This window comes from Chiroxiphia lanceolata, chromosome 26 (assembly GCF_009829145.1).
Source record: "Chiroxiphia lanceolata isolate bChiLan1 chromosome 26, bChiLan1.pri, whole genome shotgun sequence".
Classification (NCBI taxonomy): Eukaryota; Metazoa; Chordata; class Aves; order Passeriformes; family Pipridae; genus Chiroxiphia; species Chiroxiphia lanceolata.
The window spans coordinates 5,122,893-5,136,942 of record NC_045662.1 but is presented as its reverse complement, the minus strand read 5'-3'; the positions used below and the strand labels follow the sequence as shown (position 1 = coordinate 5,136,942).

The 14,050-nt window shown below is 61.6% G+C and overlaps 2 protein-coding genes and 1 long non-coding RNA gene across 14 annotated transcripts in view; 1 reads left to right on the top strand and 2 right to left on the bottom strand.

The window, feature by feature from the left end:
• Positions 1 to 6,010, top strand: part of ARHGAP23 (Rho GTPase activating protein 23) — a 29,217-nt gene extending 23,207 nt beyond the window's left edge. Inside the window, exons 15-25 of the mRNA XM_032711302.1 lie at positions 50 to 168; positions 250 to 405; positions 1,218 to 1,296; positions 1,839 to 1,912; positions 2,022 to 2,111; positions 2,215 to 2,340; positions 2,488 to 2,529; positions 2,639 to 2,732; positions 4,269 to 4,300; positions 4,422 to 4,584; positions 4,672 to 6,010. Of these exons, the coding sequence (XP_032567193.1) occupies positions 50 to 168; positions 250 to 405; positions 1,218 to 1,296; positions 1,839 to 1,912; positions 2,022 to 2,111; positions 2,215 to 2,340; positions 2,488 to 2,529; positions 2,639 to 2,732; positions 4,269 to 4,300; positions 4,422 to 4,584; positions 4,672 to 5,552 (1,856 nt within the window). The 3' untranslated portion in view covers positions 5,553 to 6,010. The remainder of the gene's footprint in view (positions 1 to 49; positions 169 to 249; positions 406 to 1,217; positions 1,297 to 1,838; positions 1,913 to 2,021; positions 2,112 to 2,214; positions 2,341 to 2,487; positions 2,530 to 2,638; positions 2,733 to 4,268; positions 4,301 to 4,421; positions 4,585 to 4,671) is intronic.
• Positions 6,011 to 9,106: 3,096 nt separating this feature from the next.
• LOC116798690 lies at positions 9,107 to 11,139 on the bottom strand. Its single transcript, XR_004360933.1, has 3 exons — positions 9,864 to 11,139; positions 9,662 to 9,726; positions 9,107 to 9,591 (listed from the first exon to the last, which is right to left on the bottom strand). It is a non-coding gene; the product is annotated as an uncharacterized LOC116798690 (long non-coding RNA).
• A 53-nt stretch (positions 11,140 to 11,192) lies between these two features.
• Positions 11,193 to 14,050, bottom strand: part of SRCIN1 (SRC kinase signaling inhibitor 1) — a 76,067-nt gene continuing 73,209 nt past the window's right edge. For 6 of the 12 annotated variants that reach the window (XR_004360930.1, XR_004360931.1, XR_004360925.1 and 3 more), the window contains 2 exons: positions 11,751 to 12,483; positions 11,193 to 11,425 (listed from right to left, as the gene is read on the bottom strand). Coding sequence is in view for 4 of the 12 variants with exons in the window: in XM_032711274.1 (XP_032567165.1) it covers positions 12,106 to 12,483 (378 nt within the window). In the remaining 8 variants the exon portion in view is untranslated. Of the gene's footprint in view, positions 11,426 to 11,451; positions 11,468 to 11,676; positions 12,484 to 12,544; positions 13,331 to 14,050 lie in introns of those variants that run through there. The other 6 variants (XM_032711276.1, XM_032711278.1, XR_004360926.1 and 3 more) reach the window with 5 other exon arrangements.

Genomic DNA, 14,050 nt, shown 5'->3' with positions numbered 1-14,050 from the left:
TGCTCATCCCGGCTCACCAGCGAGTGACCCGGTGGGTTTTCCTCCCCAGATGAGAGCAGCTCCCAGAAAGCCCCGTGGGGCATCAACATCATGAAGAAGAACAAGAAGTCTGCCCCGCGCGCCTTCGGCGTGAGGCTGGAGGAGTGCCAGCCTGCCCCGGACAACAAGGTACAGCCAGGCTGGCACCGCCAACCCTCGGGGTCCCTGCGCCCCCCCCGGCACCCCGTGACCCCCTCCCTGTCCCCGCAGAACGTGCCCCTGATCGTGGAAGCCTGCTGCAAGGTGGTGGAGGACCGGGGGCTGGAGTACATGGGGATCTACCGTGTGCCCGGGAACAACGCGGTGGTGTCCAGCCTGCAGGAGCAGCTCAACAAGGGAGCCACTGAGATCAACCTGCAGGACGAGGTGAGGGCAGGGCGGGTCCCCAGCCCGCTCCCCAGCCCTGTCCTCATGCCTCTGGAATGCTCTCCTGGCTGTTGTCCTGATGTATGGCTCTGTCACTATCCCTGTCTCCATCATCAGCCCTGTCTCCATCATCATCCCTGTTCCCATCATCATCCCTGTCTCCATCATCATCCCTGTCTCCATCATCATCATTGTTCCCATCATCATCCCTGTCCCCATCGTCATCCCTGTCCTTATCATCATCCCTGTCCTCATCATCATCCTTGTCCCTACCATCCCCGTTTCTATCATCGTCCTTTTCCCCATTATCCTTGTCTCCATCATCAGCCCTTTCTCCTTCATCATCCTTGTCCCCATTATCCTTGTCTCCATCATCATCCCTCTCTCCTTCATCATCAGCCTTGTCCTCATCATCCCTGTTTCTATCATCATCCTTGTCCCCATTATCCCTCCATCCATCTCCCTGTCCCCATTATCCCTGTCCCCATCATCCCTGTTTACATCCCCATCCCCATCGCTGTGACCTTCCCTGGCGTGGCAGGGCCGCCTAGTGGTCGGTGACAGCACTGTAGGTGACATCTTGGGGACATTTTTGTCCCCTTTCCTCTCACCACATCACTGCAGTGGCACAGGGCCATCGCTGCCAGACGCAGGGTGGGGACAGCTGTCCTGCTGTCCCCCCATCCTCCCAGCCATGGTGGTTCTGGCTGGTGTCCCCCTCGGTGTGGGTGGCCTGGGGCACCCCTGGCTTGGGGACTCCCTCCCGCTGACCCCTGGTGATGCCTCTGAGCAGCCTCTTCTCTCCCCCGCAGCGGTGGCAGGACCTGAACGTCATCAGCAGCCTGTTGAAATCCTTCTTCCGGAAGCTTCCCGAGCCCCTGTTCACGGACGGTGAGTCCCTGCACCCCCTGGGCCACCAGAGCCCCCCGAGTGGCCACTGGTGACCCTGTGCCAATGGCTGGCACCAGGCAGCCCCAGGGCCTGTCCCACCCATCCCCGTGTCAGGGACAGGCCCCACACCCAGAGTGAACCAGTGCCCACCCAAGGAGGGGGACACAGACCTTCCCTCACCCAGAGTGAGCCAGTGCCCACCCAAGGTGGGGGGCACAGACCCTCCCTCACCCAGAGTGAGCCAGTGCCCACCCAAGGAGGGGGGCACAGACCCTCCCTCACCCAGAGTGAGCCAATGCCCACCCGAGGTGGGGGACACAGACCCTCCCTCACCCAGAGTGAACCAGTGCCCACCCGAGGTGGGGGGCACAGACCCTCCCTCACCGAGGCCCCTGGGCCAACCCTGTCCCTTCAGTGCCCTATCCCAGTGGGATCAGCCCCTTCCCCAGGATCTCCAGCTGGTTCATCCAGGGGTCCCCAGCTCTGGGGGGATGTCCTCTCCCCTCCACCCAGTTCTGACCCCCACCACGTCCCACTTTCAGATAAATACAACGACTTTATTGAAGCCAACCGGATAGAAGACGCCAGCGAGAGGATGAGGACGCTGCGGAAGCTGGTAGGGAGATGGGGCAGGGGCTCCACAGCCCTGGAGCCCCTCTTTGGGGCTGGTTGGGGTGGGAGGGGTGGTGGGGTGAGCAGAGGGGTGACCCAGTGCCTCCCCACAGATCCGGGACCTGCCAGGTCACTACTACGAGACGCTCAAGTTCCTGGTGGGTCACCTGAAAACCATCGCTGACCACTCGGAGAAGAACAAGGTACCGGACCCCGAACCCTGGGAATCTCCTGAGCCCCCTGCCCCACCTGGAGCCCCCCCCAGCTCGGGTTGAGCTGGCAGCACTGACCTGGCTCTGGTTGCAGATGGAGCCCCGAAACCTGGCGCTGGTGTTCGGCCCCACGCTGGTCCGGACGTCTGAGGACAACATGACGGACATGGTGACGCACATGCCCGACCGCTACAAGATCGTGGAGACCCTCATCCAGCACGTGAGTGGCACCAGCGGGTGGGTGGGCACTGCTGTGGCTGGGGGAGGGGGGTAATCAGCACCTCAGGCACGATAATGGGGCTCCCTGGCCGTGCCAAGCTCCCCCTGCTCCCGGCTGAGCTGTAACCCCCCTCCTGTCTCCCCACAGTCAGACTGGTTCTTCAGTGACAAGGAGGACAAGGGCGAGAAGGTGAGTCCTGTCCCCTCTGGGAGGGGGGTCTCACTGTGGGGCAGGGGGGGCACAGAGCCTTGGTTGGCTGTTGGCAGCCCCCTGACCGCCATCCCCGCTCCCCTGGCAGACCCCCGTGGATGAGAAGGAGGCTCAGTCCGTGCCCAACATCGAGTACCTGCTCCCCAACATCGGCAGGACGGCGGCGCCCGGCGATGCCGCAGGTGAGCAGCGGTGCCCGTGGCACCAGGCCCTGCAACCCTGGCACTGGGGCACCCCGGGGTGCCCTTCTGGATGCTCTGTCCCCCCGTGCCCACACCTCTGGGCAGCTGGCAAACCCACACACAACAAACCCACACACGCCACACCCGACTGTGCTGGAGCGGGACATCCCGGCGCCCTCCTCACTGGAAAACGGGATCAACCCCCCTGGGGATGCCAGACAAGCCCCTCCCTGCCCTCTCCCATCACCCTTCTCTCTGGTGGCTGCTCCTCATCCCTCCATGGCACCCCGGCAGCGCCCACCCCGCGGGACCCCCGCCCATGCCCGCGCTGCTCACCCCGACACCGGGAGACTTTGATGTTCGACTGATTTCTTACGTTCTTTCCTTGAACTTCTCTGTGCTGTCCTCTTCCTCCTCCTCCTCCTCTTCCTCCTCCAGCGGACCTCCTGGAGAGCTAGAGCGGGTACAGTTTGATCCTGGGTGCATTGATCCCGCACTAACCCCTCGGGTGACCACGAGAGAGCGGGAGCAGGGCGGGCAGAGGGAGGGGAGGGGGCCCTGTCCTGCCTGGCCGCTGTCCCCAGGGTCCCCAGCACCAGGAGGGGGCTGCTGAGCCTCTGGGGAACCCCAAATCCTTTAACCCTGTTATCCCCCATCGTTGGCCGGTGCTCACGGTGCCATTCCCTGGCAGGGCTGGGGGTTGGGTGTCCCGGGACACTCAGACTCTGGGATATGGGGGTCCCAAAGCCCTGGGGAGGGTCAGCACCCCCTTCCTGCCTCCCCCTCTCTCGTTGTCAGCAGCTGTTTAACCCCATCCCGGGCATGCGGGGCGGGAGAGGGTGTCTGTGTCTTGTCCTTGTCCTTCACACCACGGCAGCGGGGCCAGGGCTGCCCGTCACCCCCGTGTCCCCTCTTACCCCTCCCCTAACCCCCAGGGGAGCTGGGACGACCCCATGGCCTGTCCCAGCCCTCTCCAGCACAGCCCATTCCAGACCCTGCTCCGAGGCTGGCTGTGCTATGGAGCCACCTCCCCGTGCTCCATCCTGGTGACACGGCAGTGGCAGTGCCCTGTCCCTGTCCCCTCTGTGCCTCGTGGCCGTGGGAGGGTTGGGGTCCTGGCGCCGGGGTCCTGGGCTGTACTTCTCAGCTGTGTGTGCCTCTGTGTGTCCCCCTTATCCCCACTCCTCACCCTGGGTTTCTGCAGTGGGTGAGCAATGCCAGGGACCCCCAGAGCCCCTCCCGAGCCTCCTGGCACCTCCTGTACCCGCTGGCACACCCCTGCCAGGGGCCAGCCGGTGTGACAGCCCCGGCACGTCCCCATCCTGGCCTGGGGGAACAGAGCAGCATCTGTGACAGCCCCGGCACGTCCCCATCCTGGCCTGGGGGAACGGAGCAGCATCTGTGACAGCCCCAGCATGTCCCCATCCTGCTCTGGGGGAGCAGAGCAGCATCCCCAGCTCTGCCTCCCGGCCCCCTCCCCAGCACGCCCCCCATCCCCAGGGCCTCACTGACCCCTCTCTCCCCTCTGCTTTCCAGGCTCGACCCGCAGCGGCTCCGCCAAACCGAAGGTGAGGGGGGTCCCGGGCTGGGGCTGGTGGGGGGGGGACACACAGCGGTGGTGGGGACACTGAGCCTGTCCTCGTCCCTGTGTCCCCGCCGTCCCTCACCGCGGTGTCCCCGTTCCCCCAGGGCACGTGGCCGTCTCGAAAGGCGCCGCCGCACCGGGAGCTCCTCGGCATCCCCTTCGTCTCGGCCGCCGCCCGCAAGAGGAAGAAGAGGAGAGAGGCCGAGGGCGTCGGCAGCAGCACCGACGACGACGCGGAGCGCAGGGACACGCCGGGCCGGGACCAGGAGCGCAGGGACACGCCGGGCCGGGACCAGGAGCGCAGGGACATACCAGGCCGGGACCAGGAGCGCAGGGACACGCCGGGCCGGGACCAGGAGCGCCAGGGGACCGCGGCCGCCCCGCCGGGACCCGGCAAAGCCCCCCGCGGGACCAGCACCGAGCCGGCCGCCCCCGGCCCGACCAGGGGGGAGCGGGAGAGCTCCACGGATCCCGTGGTGGGATCCGGCTCCGAGCCGGCGCCGGACGCCCGCTCCATCGTGTCCGGCTACTCCACGCTGTCCACCATGGACCGCAGCCTGTGCTCCGAGGTGCAGTCGGTGGCCGGGAGCCGCGGGGAGGAGGCGGACGACGAGCGGAGCGAGCTCAGCCACATGGAGACGGACACGGAGAGCCGGGAGGGCGCCCGAGCCCGGCCGGGGCAGGCCGGGGGGGCCGGTGGTGACGAGGACAAGGGTCCCCTGGGCCGCCCCTCCTTCAACTCCCACCGCCTGATCCAGTGTGACACGCTGGCCCGCAGGAAGCTGGGCCGGCCGCGGCCCACCGGGGACCCCCCCGAGCCCGCCGGGGAGGAGCAGGGCTGGGCCCCCCCCGGGCGGCCCTCGCTGCGGGAGCAGCTCCGGCAGCACCTGCGGGGCTCCACCGACGACATGGGGGTCCTGGGGGTCCGGCTGCGCCGAGCCCACTCCCCCGAGACCCGCCGCAAGAAGAGCAGCTGGCGCCGGCACACGGTGGTGGTGCCCGGCGGCCTCAAAGACCTCAACTTCAACGAGTGGAAGGAGCCGCGGGGGCTGGAGGGCTCCCCGGGCCCCTGCCACGACAAGGACTCGGGGCTCAGCAGCCTTGAGTCCACCAAAGCCCGGCCCCCGGCCCCCGCCCCGGCACAGCCTGGCACCGCCAGAGAGGGGACGGGCACCAAGAGCCCCCCGGGCAGCCCCGGCCCCCCGGCCCCCCTGCGCTTCCCCCAGTGTCTCTGACCCCCCCGACCCCCCCCAGCCAGTGTTTAATTTAAGGACTCGCCCTTGTTCTCGTATTTAATTGTGCTCTGGACGAGCTGCTGTTGTTTAACAGGCGGCCCTGCGTGGGAGGGGGACAAAAAGCCACCTCGTCCCCTGGGCTTTGAGGGGGGGGGGTCCCACGGAGGTCCCATCCCGTGGTCCCGCTGTGGTCCCGTTGCACGGCCCCCCAGCCCCCCGGGCAGTGCCAGGAGGGGTGTGGGGGCTCACGGGGACTGTCCCCACCGCGGGCAGTGGTGGCCCTGCTGTCCCAGCCGTGGCAGTGTGAAGTGCGGGCACTTCCCTGGGCACTGCGGCCGCTCTGCCAGGGACTCCCCTGTGCTGGGGACCCTGGGGGACCCTGGAGGACCCTGGTGCCAGAGACCCCTGTGCTGGGGACCCTGGGGGGACCCTGGTGTCAGAGACCCCTGTGCTGGGGACCCTGGTGCCAGAGACCCCCTGTGCTGGGGACCTGGGGGACCCTGGGGATCCTGGTGTCACAGACCCCTGTGCTGGGGACCCTGGGGGACCCTGGAGGACCCTGGTGCCAGAGACCCCTGTGCTGGGGACCCTGGGGGGACCCTGGTGCCAGAGACCCTTGTGCTGGGGACCCTGGAGGACCCTGGTGCCAGAGACCCCTGTGCTGAGGACCCTGGGGGACCCTGGAGGACCCTGGTGCCAGAGACCCCTGTGCTGGGGACCCTGGGGGGACCCTGGTGCCAGAGACCCTTGTGCTGGGGACCCTGGAGGACCCTGGTGCCAGAGACCCCTGTGCTGAGGACCCTGGGGGACCCTGGAGGACCCTGGTGCCAGAGACCCCTGTGCTGGGGACACGAGGGACCTCAGTATTAGAGACCTTCCCTACTCTGAGGACTCTGGGGACGTTGGTGACAAAGACCCCCAGCTCTGGGGACTTTGGGGACCTCAGGGACAAAGACCTTCCCTGCACTGGGGACACTGGTGACCTTGGTGACAGGGACCCCTGTTCTGGGGGCCCTGGGGACCTTGGTGACCTCAATGTCAGAGTCCCCTGCTCTGGGGGGCCCTGGGGGTCCTGGGGGCCTCGGCACTGTCCCCCTGTTTTGGGGTGCTCTCTGTCAGGGCACGGCTGAGCCAGGGAGGCCCTGAGGGTCCCCATGAGCTGGGGGTCTGCAGGGGGGTGGGTGTGAGGGGCTGGCACTGTGGGGGGACACACACTGCCATGCTTTACCCCCCCACGAGCCCTGGCAGCAAAGGAACCCGGGGTGTGGCACAGCACCCTCCCACCCCATCCCCTTCCTACCCCCCAGGCCAGAAGCACTTTAGGAAGGGGGCTCAGGGGGGGCTGCAGGGACCCCCAGCCACCGGCTCAGTGGCCACGTGTCCCCTCCCTGTCCCTCCGTGTCGTTCTCATACGTTATGCAAATATTTGCTGTAAAGTTTGGTTTTTTCGTCTTTTTTTTTTTTTCTTTTATTTTACTTTTTTTCTCCCCCTCCCCACCGCCGCCCCCCCCCTGTAAATATCGTCTCTGCCCGTGTAACATATTCCAAAGGATTTATAAGGATTTTTTTAAGAAGTTTTGCTCGGAGGAAAGGCCAGCCCCGACCGGGGGACGTGCTGGACCAGTGGTGACTTTTTAAACCCTCCTGCATGTCCCCTCCCCTTTCCCGGCGTGTTGTCCCCCCGTTGGCCGCCGGGATATGCAAAACTGCAAATAAAAAAACACCCCAAAAACCCCCCAAAATCCCCCTGCTTTGCCCCCCTTCCCCCTCCAGTCCTGGTCTATATATTGGAAATAAACTGGTTATTCAAGGTGGTGGTTATTGCTGTTTTTTTGGGGGGTCTGTGGTGGGCCCCCATTTGTGCTGCGGGTCCTGGAGCACTGGCAGCATCCAGGGAAGGTTTATCCATGGAAGGGTTTATCCATGGGAAGATTTATCCAGGTTTTCTATGAGCCTGGGAGGAGGAAATGGACCCCCACACCCATTAGGGTGGTCTCAGAGTCGGGGATGTCCCACCCCATCCACCCCACAGTGAGAAAAGACCCCCCTTTTCCTTGTGCTGCAGGTCCTGGAGCATTGGCAGCATCCAGGTTTATCCATGCAAGGGTTTATCCCACTTTTCCACGAGCCTGGGAGGAGGAAATGGACCCCCACACGCATTAGGGTGGTCTCAGAGTTGGGGATGTCCCACCTCATAAGGAGATAAAATTCCCAACCTGGGGAAGGTTTGGGGGGGGGTGGGAAAAACCAGAGAGAGAGAGAGCAAAAAAAAAAAAAAAAAAAAAAGTAATTTTATTAAAGCCAGACACTCTGATAGAAAAGAAAAGTAATAAAGGGAAAAGGAAAATAAAAAGCAACCCTTTGTCATGGGATTTGCAATTACAATGGTCACGTTGTGCACAGAACTACCCATGGCATCCACAGCGACACGGGGGGGGGGCCACGGGGAGGGGGGCACGGGGAGAGGGGGCACAGGGGGGGCCCATCCCCCCAACCCCACCCCTCTTCACCCCCCACCTCCAACCCCGTGCAAGGCCTTTTTTTTCCTTTTTTTTTTTTTTTTTTTTACATTTTTCCTTTTTTTTTTCCCGTTTTTATTCCTTTTTCCATCCTTTTTTTTTTTTTTCCGCCTCTTATTTTTTTTTCTTTTAAAACAGTTCACGAGAAGAAAAAATTTCATGCGAAGAGAGAGAGAGAGAGAGAGACACACGACGTCGTAGAAACCCCAAAACAGCCTCTAAAGAGAATCAGGAACTCGTGGTTTTTTTTTTTCTTTTTTCTTATATATATATATATTAATTTTTTTTGCCCTTTTCAGAGTCGTAGCCTTTTTTAAACAACATCCAGACGAGTAAAGCAGGGGGTGCTCATGCAGCGGGTGCCTCCGACACATGCAGGCAGCGCTTGGTTCTTTTTGTTTTGTTTTTTTTTTTTAAATATTTTCGCGACATTTTCCTGTTTTTTTGGTCTTTTTTTTTTTTTTTTTTTTTCCCCTGGTTTTGAACCAGAATCGCTTTATTTGTTTGGGGTTTTTTTTTTGTTTGTTTGTTTTGTTTTTGTTTTGGTTTTTTTTGTTTTGTTCTCTTGCTTCAGCTCGGGGTGCTCGAGGGAGGGGTTGTTTGGGTTTTTTTTTTTTTTTTTTGCATGATGCCATGAAAGGACGGACGCACACGCTCACGGAGGAACCAGCCTGATGGGTGGGAGAGGGAGGAGGGGGAAAAAGGGGGGGCTTGGGGGGCTGGATTTGGGGGATTTGGGGTGAACACCCTCACCCAGCACTGTGCACCCCCTTGTTCGGTGTAGGGCACCCCAAAAACCCAGAGCTGAGCACCCCAAAACCCCAGAGCTGGGCACCCCAACACCCCAGAGCTGGGCACCCTAAAAACCCAGAGTTGGGCACCCCAAAAACCCAGAGTTGGGCACCCCAAAACCCCAGAGCTGGGCACCCCAACACCCCAGAGCTGGGCACCCCAACACCCCAGAGCTGGGCACCCTAAAAACCCAGAGTTGGGCACCCCAAAAACCCAGAGCTGGGCACCCCAAAACCCCAGAGCTGGGCACCCCAACACCCCAGAGCTGGGCACCCAAAAACCCAGAGGTGGGCACCCCAAAAACCCAGAGCTGGGCACCCCAACCCCCTCCTGCCCTGCAGGGAGTGCTGGCAGGGGGCTCCTGGGGCAAAGTGGGGACCTCCCCCCGCTGTGTGACAGTGGGGTCGGTGTCCTGGACACCCCTGGGTGATGCTGGAATAGGGTTTGCACTAATACAGCCCCCCCTGACACCTTTATGGGTGTCCTGGACACCCCTGGGATGGGGTTGCACTAATACAGACCCCCCCCAAAACCTTTATGGGTGTCCTGGACACTCATGGGATGGGGTTTGCACCAATTACAGACCCCCCAACACCTTTATGGGTGTCCTGGACACCCATGGGTGCTGCTGGGATGGGGTTGCACTAAGTGCAGCCCTCCTGACACCTTTATGGGTGTCCTGGACACCCATGGGATGGGGTTTGCACTAATACAGACCCCCCCCAAACCTTTATGAGCATCCTGGACACCCCTGGGTGATGCTGGAATAGGGTTTGCGCTAATACAGCCCCCCCTGACACCTTTATGGGTGTCCTGGACACCCCTGGGATGGGGTTTGCACTAATACAGATCCCCCCCAAAACCTTTATGGGTGTCCCCCTGGACACCCATGGGTGCTGCTGGGATGGAGTTGCACAAAGTCCAGCCCCTCCTGACATCTTTATGGGTGTCCTGGACACCCCTGGGATGGGGTTGCACTAATACAGACCCCCCCAAAAACCTTTATGGGTGTCCTGGACACCCATGGGATGGGGTTTGCACTAATACAGACCCCCCCAAAAACCTTTATGGGTGTCCTGGACACCCATGGGATGGGGTTTGCACTAATACAGACCCCCCCCAAAACCGTTATGGGTGTCCTGGACACCCCTGGGTGCTGCTGGGATGGGGTTGCACTAAGTGCAATCCCCCCAACACCTTTGTGGGTGTCCTGGACACCCCTGGGATGGGGTTGCACTGAGTGCAGCCCCCCCAACACCTCTGTGGGTGTCCCTGGGGGGGGTGGGGGGTGGCACTTGTGTCACCCTCCCACCTCCCCGAGGGGAAGGGGGGGTTTGTTTGTGCATCTGGGAAGCACCAGGATGGGGGTGGGGGCTGCAAAGCACGGGGGGGGGTGGGGAGGGGACAGGGCAGGGGGAGAGGGGAGGGGGTGACCCCCCCCCCATCCTGGCCTAAGAAGCTGCGGCTTTGCTACAATGATTCACTTTGGTACCAAGAAAAAGAATCCAAAAGGAAATTAAAAGCATCCAGTGACTGCTATTGCTGCCGGGAAGGGGGGGGAATGTCCCACCCCGGGGGTGTCGGTGTCCCCAGGGCCACCCAGCCCCGGGGATCTGAGGGATGGGGACGGGGATGGGACAAGGAAAAGTGCTGGAGGGAGGATGGGAACTCAGCACGAGGACGAAGAAGCCGCTCAGAACCGGCCCTCTCAGAAACCACAAGGAGCTCTAAAGTCTAACCAAGGGATAAAATCCACCCCCTAATATACCAGACGCGATTTATTTCTTCTCTTTTTTTTTTTTCTCTTTAAATATTTATATATATATTTATATTACGTATATTATATATATATAATATGTAAATATATTTTTAAAACAATATAAAATGTTAAGACACTTCACTTAAATGTAAAGAGTTGCTTTTTGCAATCCAAAGAAATTGCATCATGATTTTTTTTTTCCTTTTTTTTTTTTTTTCTTTTTTGTCTTTTTGGTTTTTTTTGTTTTCTCTTTGTTATTCAAAAAAGGCTTCGTTCTTCTGTACAAAAATGATCGAGATACAAAAGAAAAGAGGGGAGGGGGGAGGAAAAGAAGAAAAAAGAATTAAAATTAAAAAAAAAAACCACAAAAAACAAAAACAACCAACCCAAGGACGAATTCAGCCAACGAAAAGGAGTGATTCCATCTCGTGGTGCACTGGGCACACACGCAGAGCACACGCACACACACACACCTGGGCACACCTGGGCACACCTGGGCACACCTGGGCACAGCTGGGCACACCTGGGACACACCTGGGCACACCTGGGCACACCTGGGCACACCTGGGGCACACCTGGGCACAGCTGGGCACACCTGGGGCACACCTGGGCACACCTGGGCACACCTGGGCACAGCTGGGGCACAGCTGGGCACAGCTGAACACACCTGGTGCACACCTGGGCACAACTGGTCCACAACTGGGCACACCTGGAGCACAGCTGGGCACACCTGGTGCACACCTGGCATACACCTGGGCACACCTGGGCGCACCTGGGCACTCCTGGAGCACAGCTGGGCACACCTAGAGCACAGCTGGGCACACCTAGAGCACAGTTGGGCACACCTGGTGCACACCTGGAGCACAGCTGGGCACAGCTGGGCACATGTGGGCACTCCTAGTGCACACCTGGAGCACACCTGGAGCATAGCTGGGCACACCTGGGCACTCCTGGTGCACACCTGGAGCACACCTGGAGCATATCTGTGCACAGCTGGGCACACCTGGGCACTCCTGGTGCACACCTGGGCACACCTGGAGCACAGCTAGGCACTCCTGGGAACACCTGGAGCACAGCTGGGCACAGCTGAACACACCTGGTGCACACCTGGGCACTCCTGGTGCACACCTGGGCACACCTGGAGCACAGCTGGGCACTCCTGGGCACACCTGGCTCAGCTGTGGTGGGTGTGGCCACGGACAGGCATCACCTGGCCACGCACCCCGGGGACCCCTCAGGTCCCCCAGGCCGGGCGGGGCCGGGGCTGCTCCCCCAGGGTGGGCTCCCCACCCGGAGCAGGGGGCTCCGGGGACTTGTCCCACCTCCTTATCCCCTGGGGAAGGTGGCAGAGGTCGGGCAGGGTGTCCCCGTGCGGTGGGACCCCCCCCGTCCCCCTGTCCCCCCACCCCGGTGCCCGCTTAAAGTGCTTCGTTCCGCCCTGGGGCGGGGGGGCTCGGGCAGCCGCGGTCGCCCCCTCCCCGTTTCACACCCTCACCCTCCGGCCCCTCCGGCACGGCCGGGCACCCCCCGGCCCCTCCTGCCTCCCCCCCGGCCCCCGGGGGGTGGTGGCAGCGGTGACACCCCCCCGGGAGGTCACCGAGCCCTCGGCCGGCGAAGGACGTGGCGCGGCCGCGGCGTCACCGACCACCCACCGCCGAGGCCCGGCCGGGGCGCCGGGGGTCCTCTCCTCCTGCCGGGGGGCTCCCGGGACGCTCGGGGGGCTCCCGCTCGGCTCGGGGGGTGCCGGGGGCGTCTTCGGCAGGCGCCGTTTCCCCCCCTGGCGCGCGGGGCCGGGGGGTGAAGGTCGGAGCTCCTCTTGGCTCGAAGCTGGTGGGACCGGTGGAGTGAAGCTCCGAGAGCTCTTCGAACAAACAGGAAAAAAACCAAAACAAACGGCGGGGCGGGAGGGGCGAGGCGGGAGGGCGGGAGAAAAAACCCAAACCAACAGCGATCCAAAGGAAAGGAAAAGGGAGAAAGCAAAGAAAAAGAGAGAGAGGGAGAGAGAGAGAAACAGAAAGTGGCTGGTTGGCCATTGCGGAGCGAGATGGGAGACGGGAGTCGGGCCGTGGTGAGCGGAGGCGAGACACAAGTCGGGCCGTGGCGGAGCGGAGGCGAGACACGAGGTCGGCCACAGTGGAGCAAGACATTGATAAAACAGAAAGAGAGGGACAGGTGGCGATCCCTCCAGGTGCCTCAAGAAGACAAAGTCCCAGGGAGGAAGAGGAGCCCAAGGAAGAGAGAGGCCCGGCCCCCCGGGAGCGGTTGGGTTGGAGCTGGCAAGGATGCTCAGAATGAGATGGAGGAGTTCCTTGCCCCAAAGGAAGTCAATACGGGGATGGATGTTCTGCCAGATGCGGGTTTTTCTGAGACCGTGGGGGAAGTCTCACTGGCCTCTTTAGATGGTCTAGTGGCCTAGAAAGAAAAGTAAGATTCAAGGAGCAGGAGGAGGAGGAGGAGGAGAAAGGGGAGGAAAGTCAAAAAAACAGCCTCAATAAAAAAAAAAAAAACCACAACAAAAAAAAAAAGACAAAGAAAGGAAACAAGAAGAAGAAGAAGAAGAAGAAGAAAAAAGAACAGGACAGAAAAAACCCAAAACGACCAAGAACCAAAGGGAGTCTGTTCAGAAGCAGCATTGAGTCAGGCCTGAGGTCAAGCAGCTGGAAAAGGGCCACCACAAACAGCACGAGATGAGCTGGTCCCACGTGTTACTGGACGGGAAGGGGACGACCCCGAGAGCAGAGACAGACGGACAGACAGCCACGAGGACAGACAGGCACACACACACACACACACACACAAACACACACACAGGCGGAGGGGAGAGGGGGGAAAGGCAGGGGGGGACAAGAAGGGCAGTGTTAGACCGGGCACAGCACCCGGGGTGACGGTGCCCACCCTGTCCCGCCGGGACATCGCACTGGGGGGCACCACTGGCACAGCCAGGACCCCAACCCGGCTCATCCAAGAGCTGGTCCAGGGCTCCGGGAGGGAATGATGCTCATAAACCCTCACGGAATGGGGAGAGGGAGCTTCCAGCCCTGGGCTGCTGGACAGGGGGAGGGACGTGGAAAATTCCTGCCCGAGGAGAGGGCAGTGAGGACAAAAGTGCCACGGAAAACTCGTGCTCTGGCCACCCCAGCGAGGGCACGGGGAGGTGCCAGGGGCCAGGTGACCGACAGGGTGACACCGAACAGCCAGGACTGTCCGGGGTGTGGCCTCCAGGGAAGGGGACTTGGTGGCCTCCCTGAGGTGTCCGGGGCCAGGAGATGCTCCCCAGCCCCTTGGAACTCCCAGCACAGCCCCTTTGGCCGGTGTTTCTCCACGGCCCAGCCCTGGGACAGGGGGCAGAGGGAACCCTCTGCCTCTCCCTGATTCTGCAGGATGTGGAACCCCACGGGTACCCCCATATCCCAGGGGGGACCGGCAGG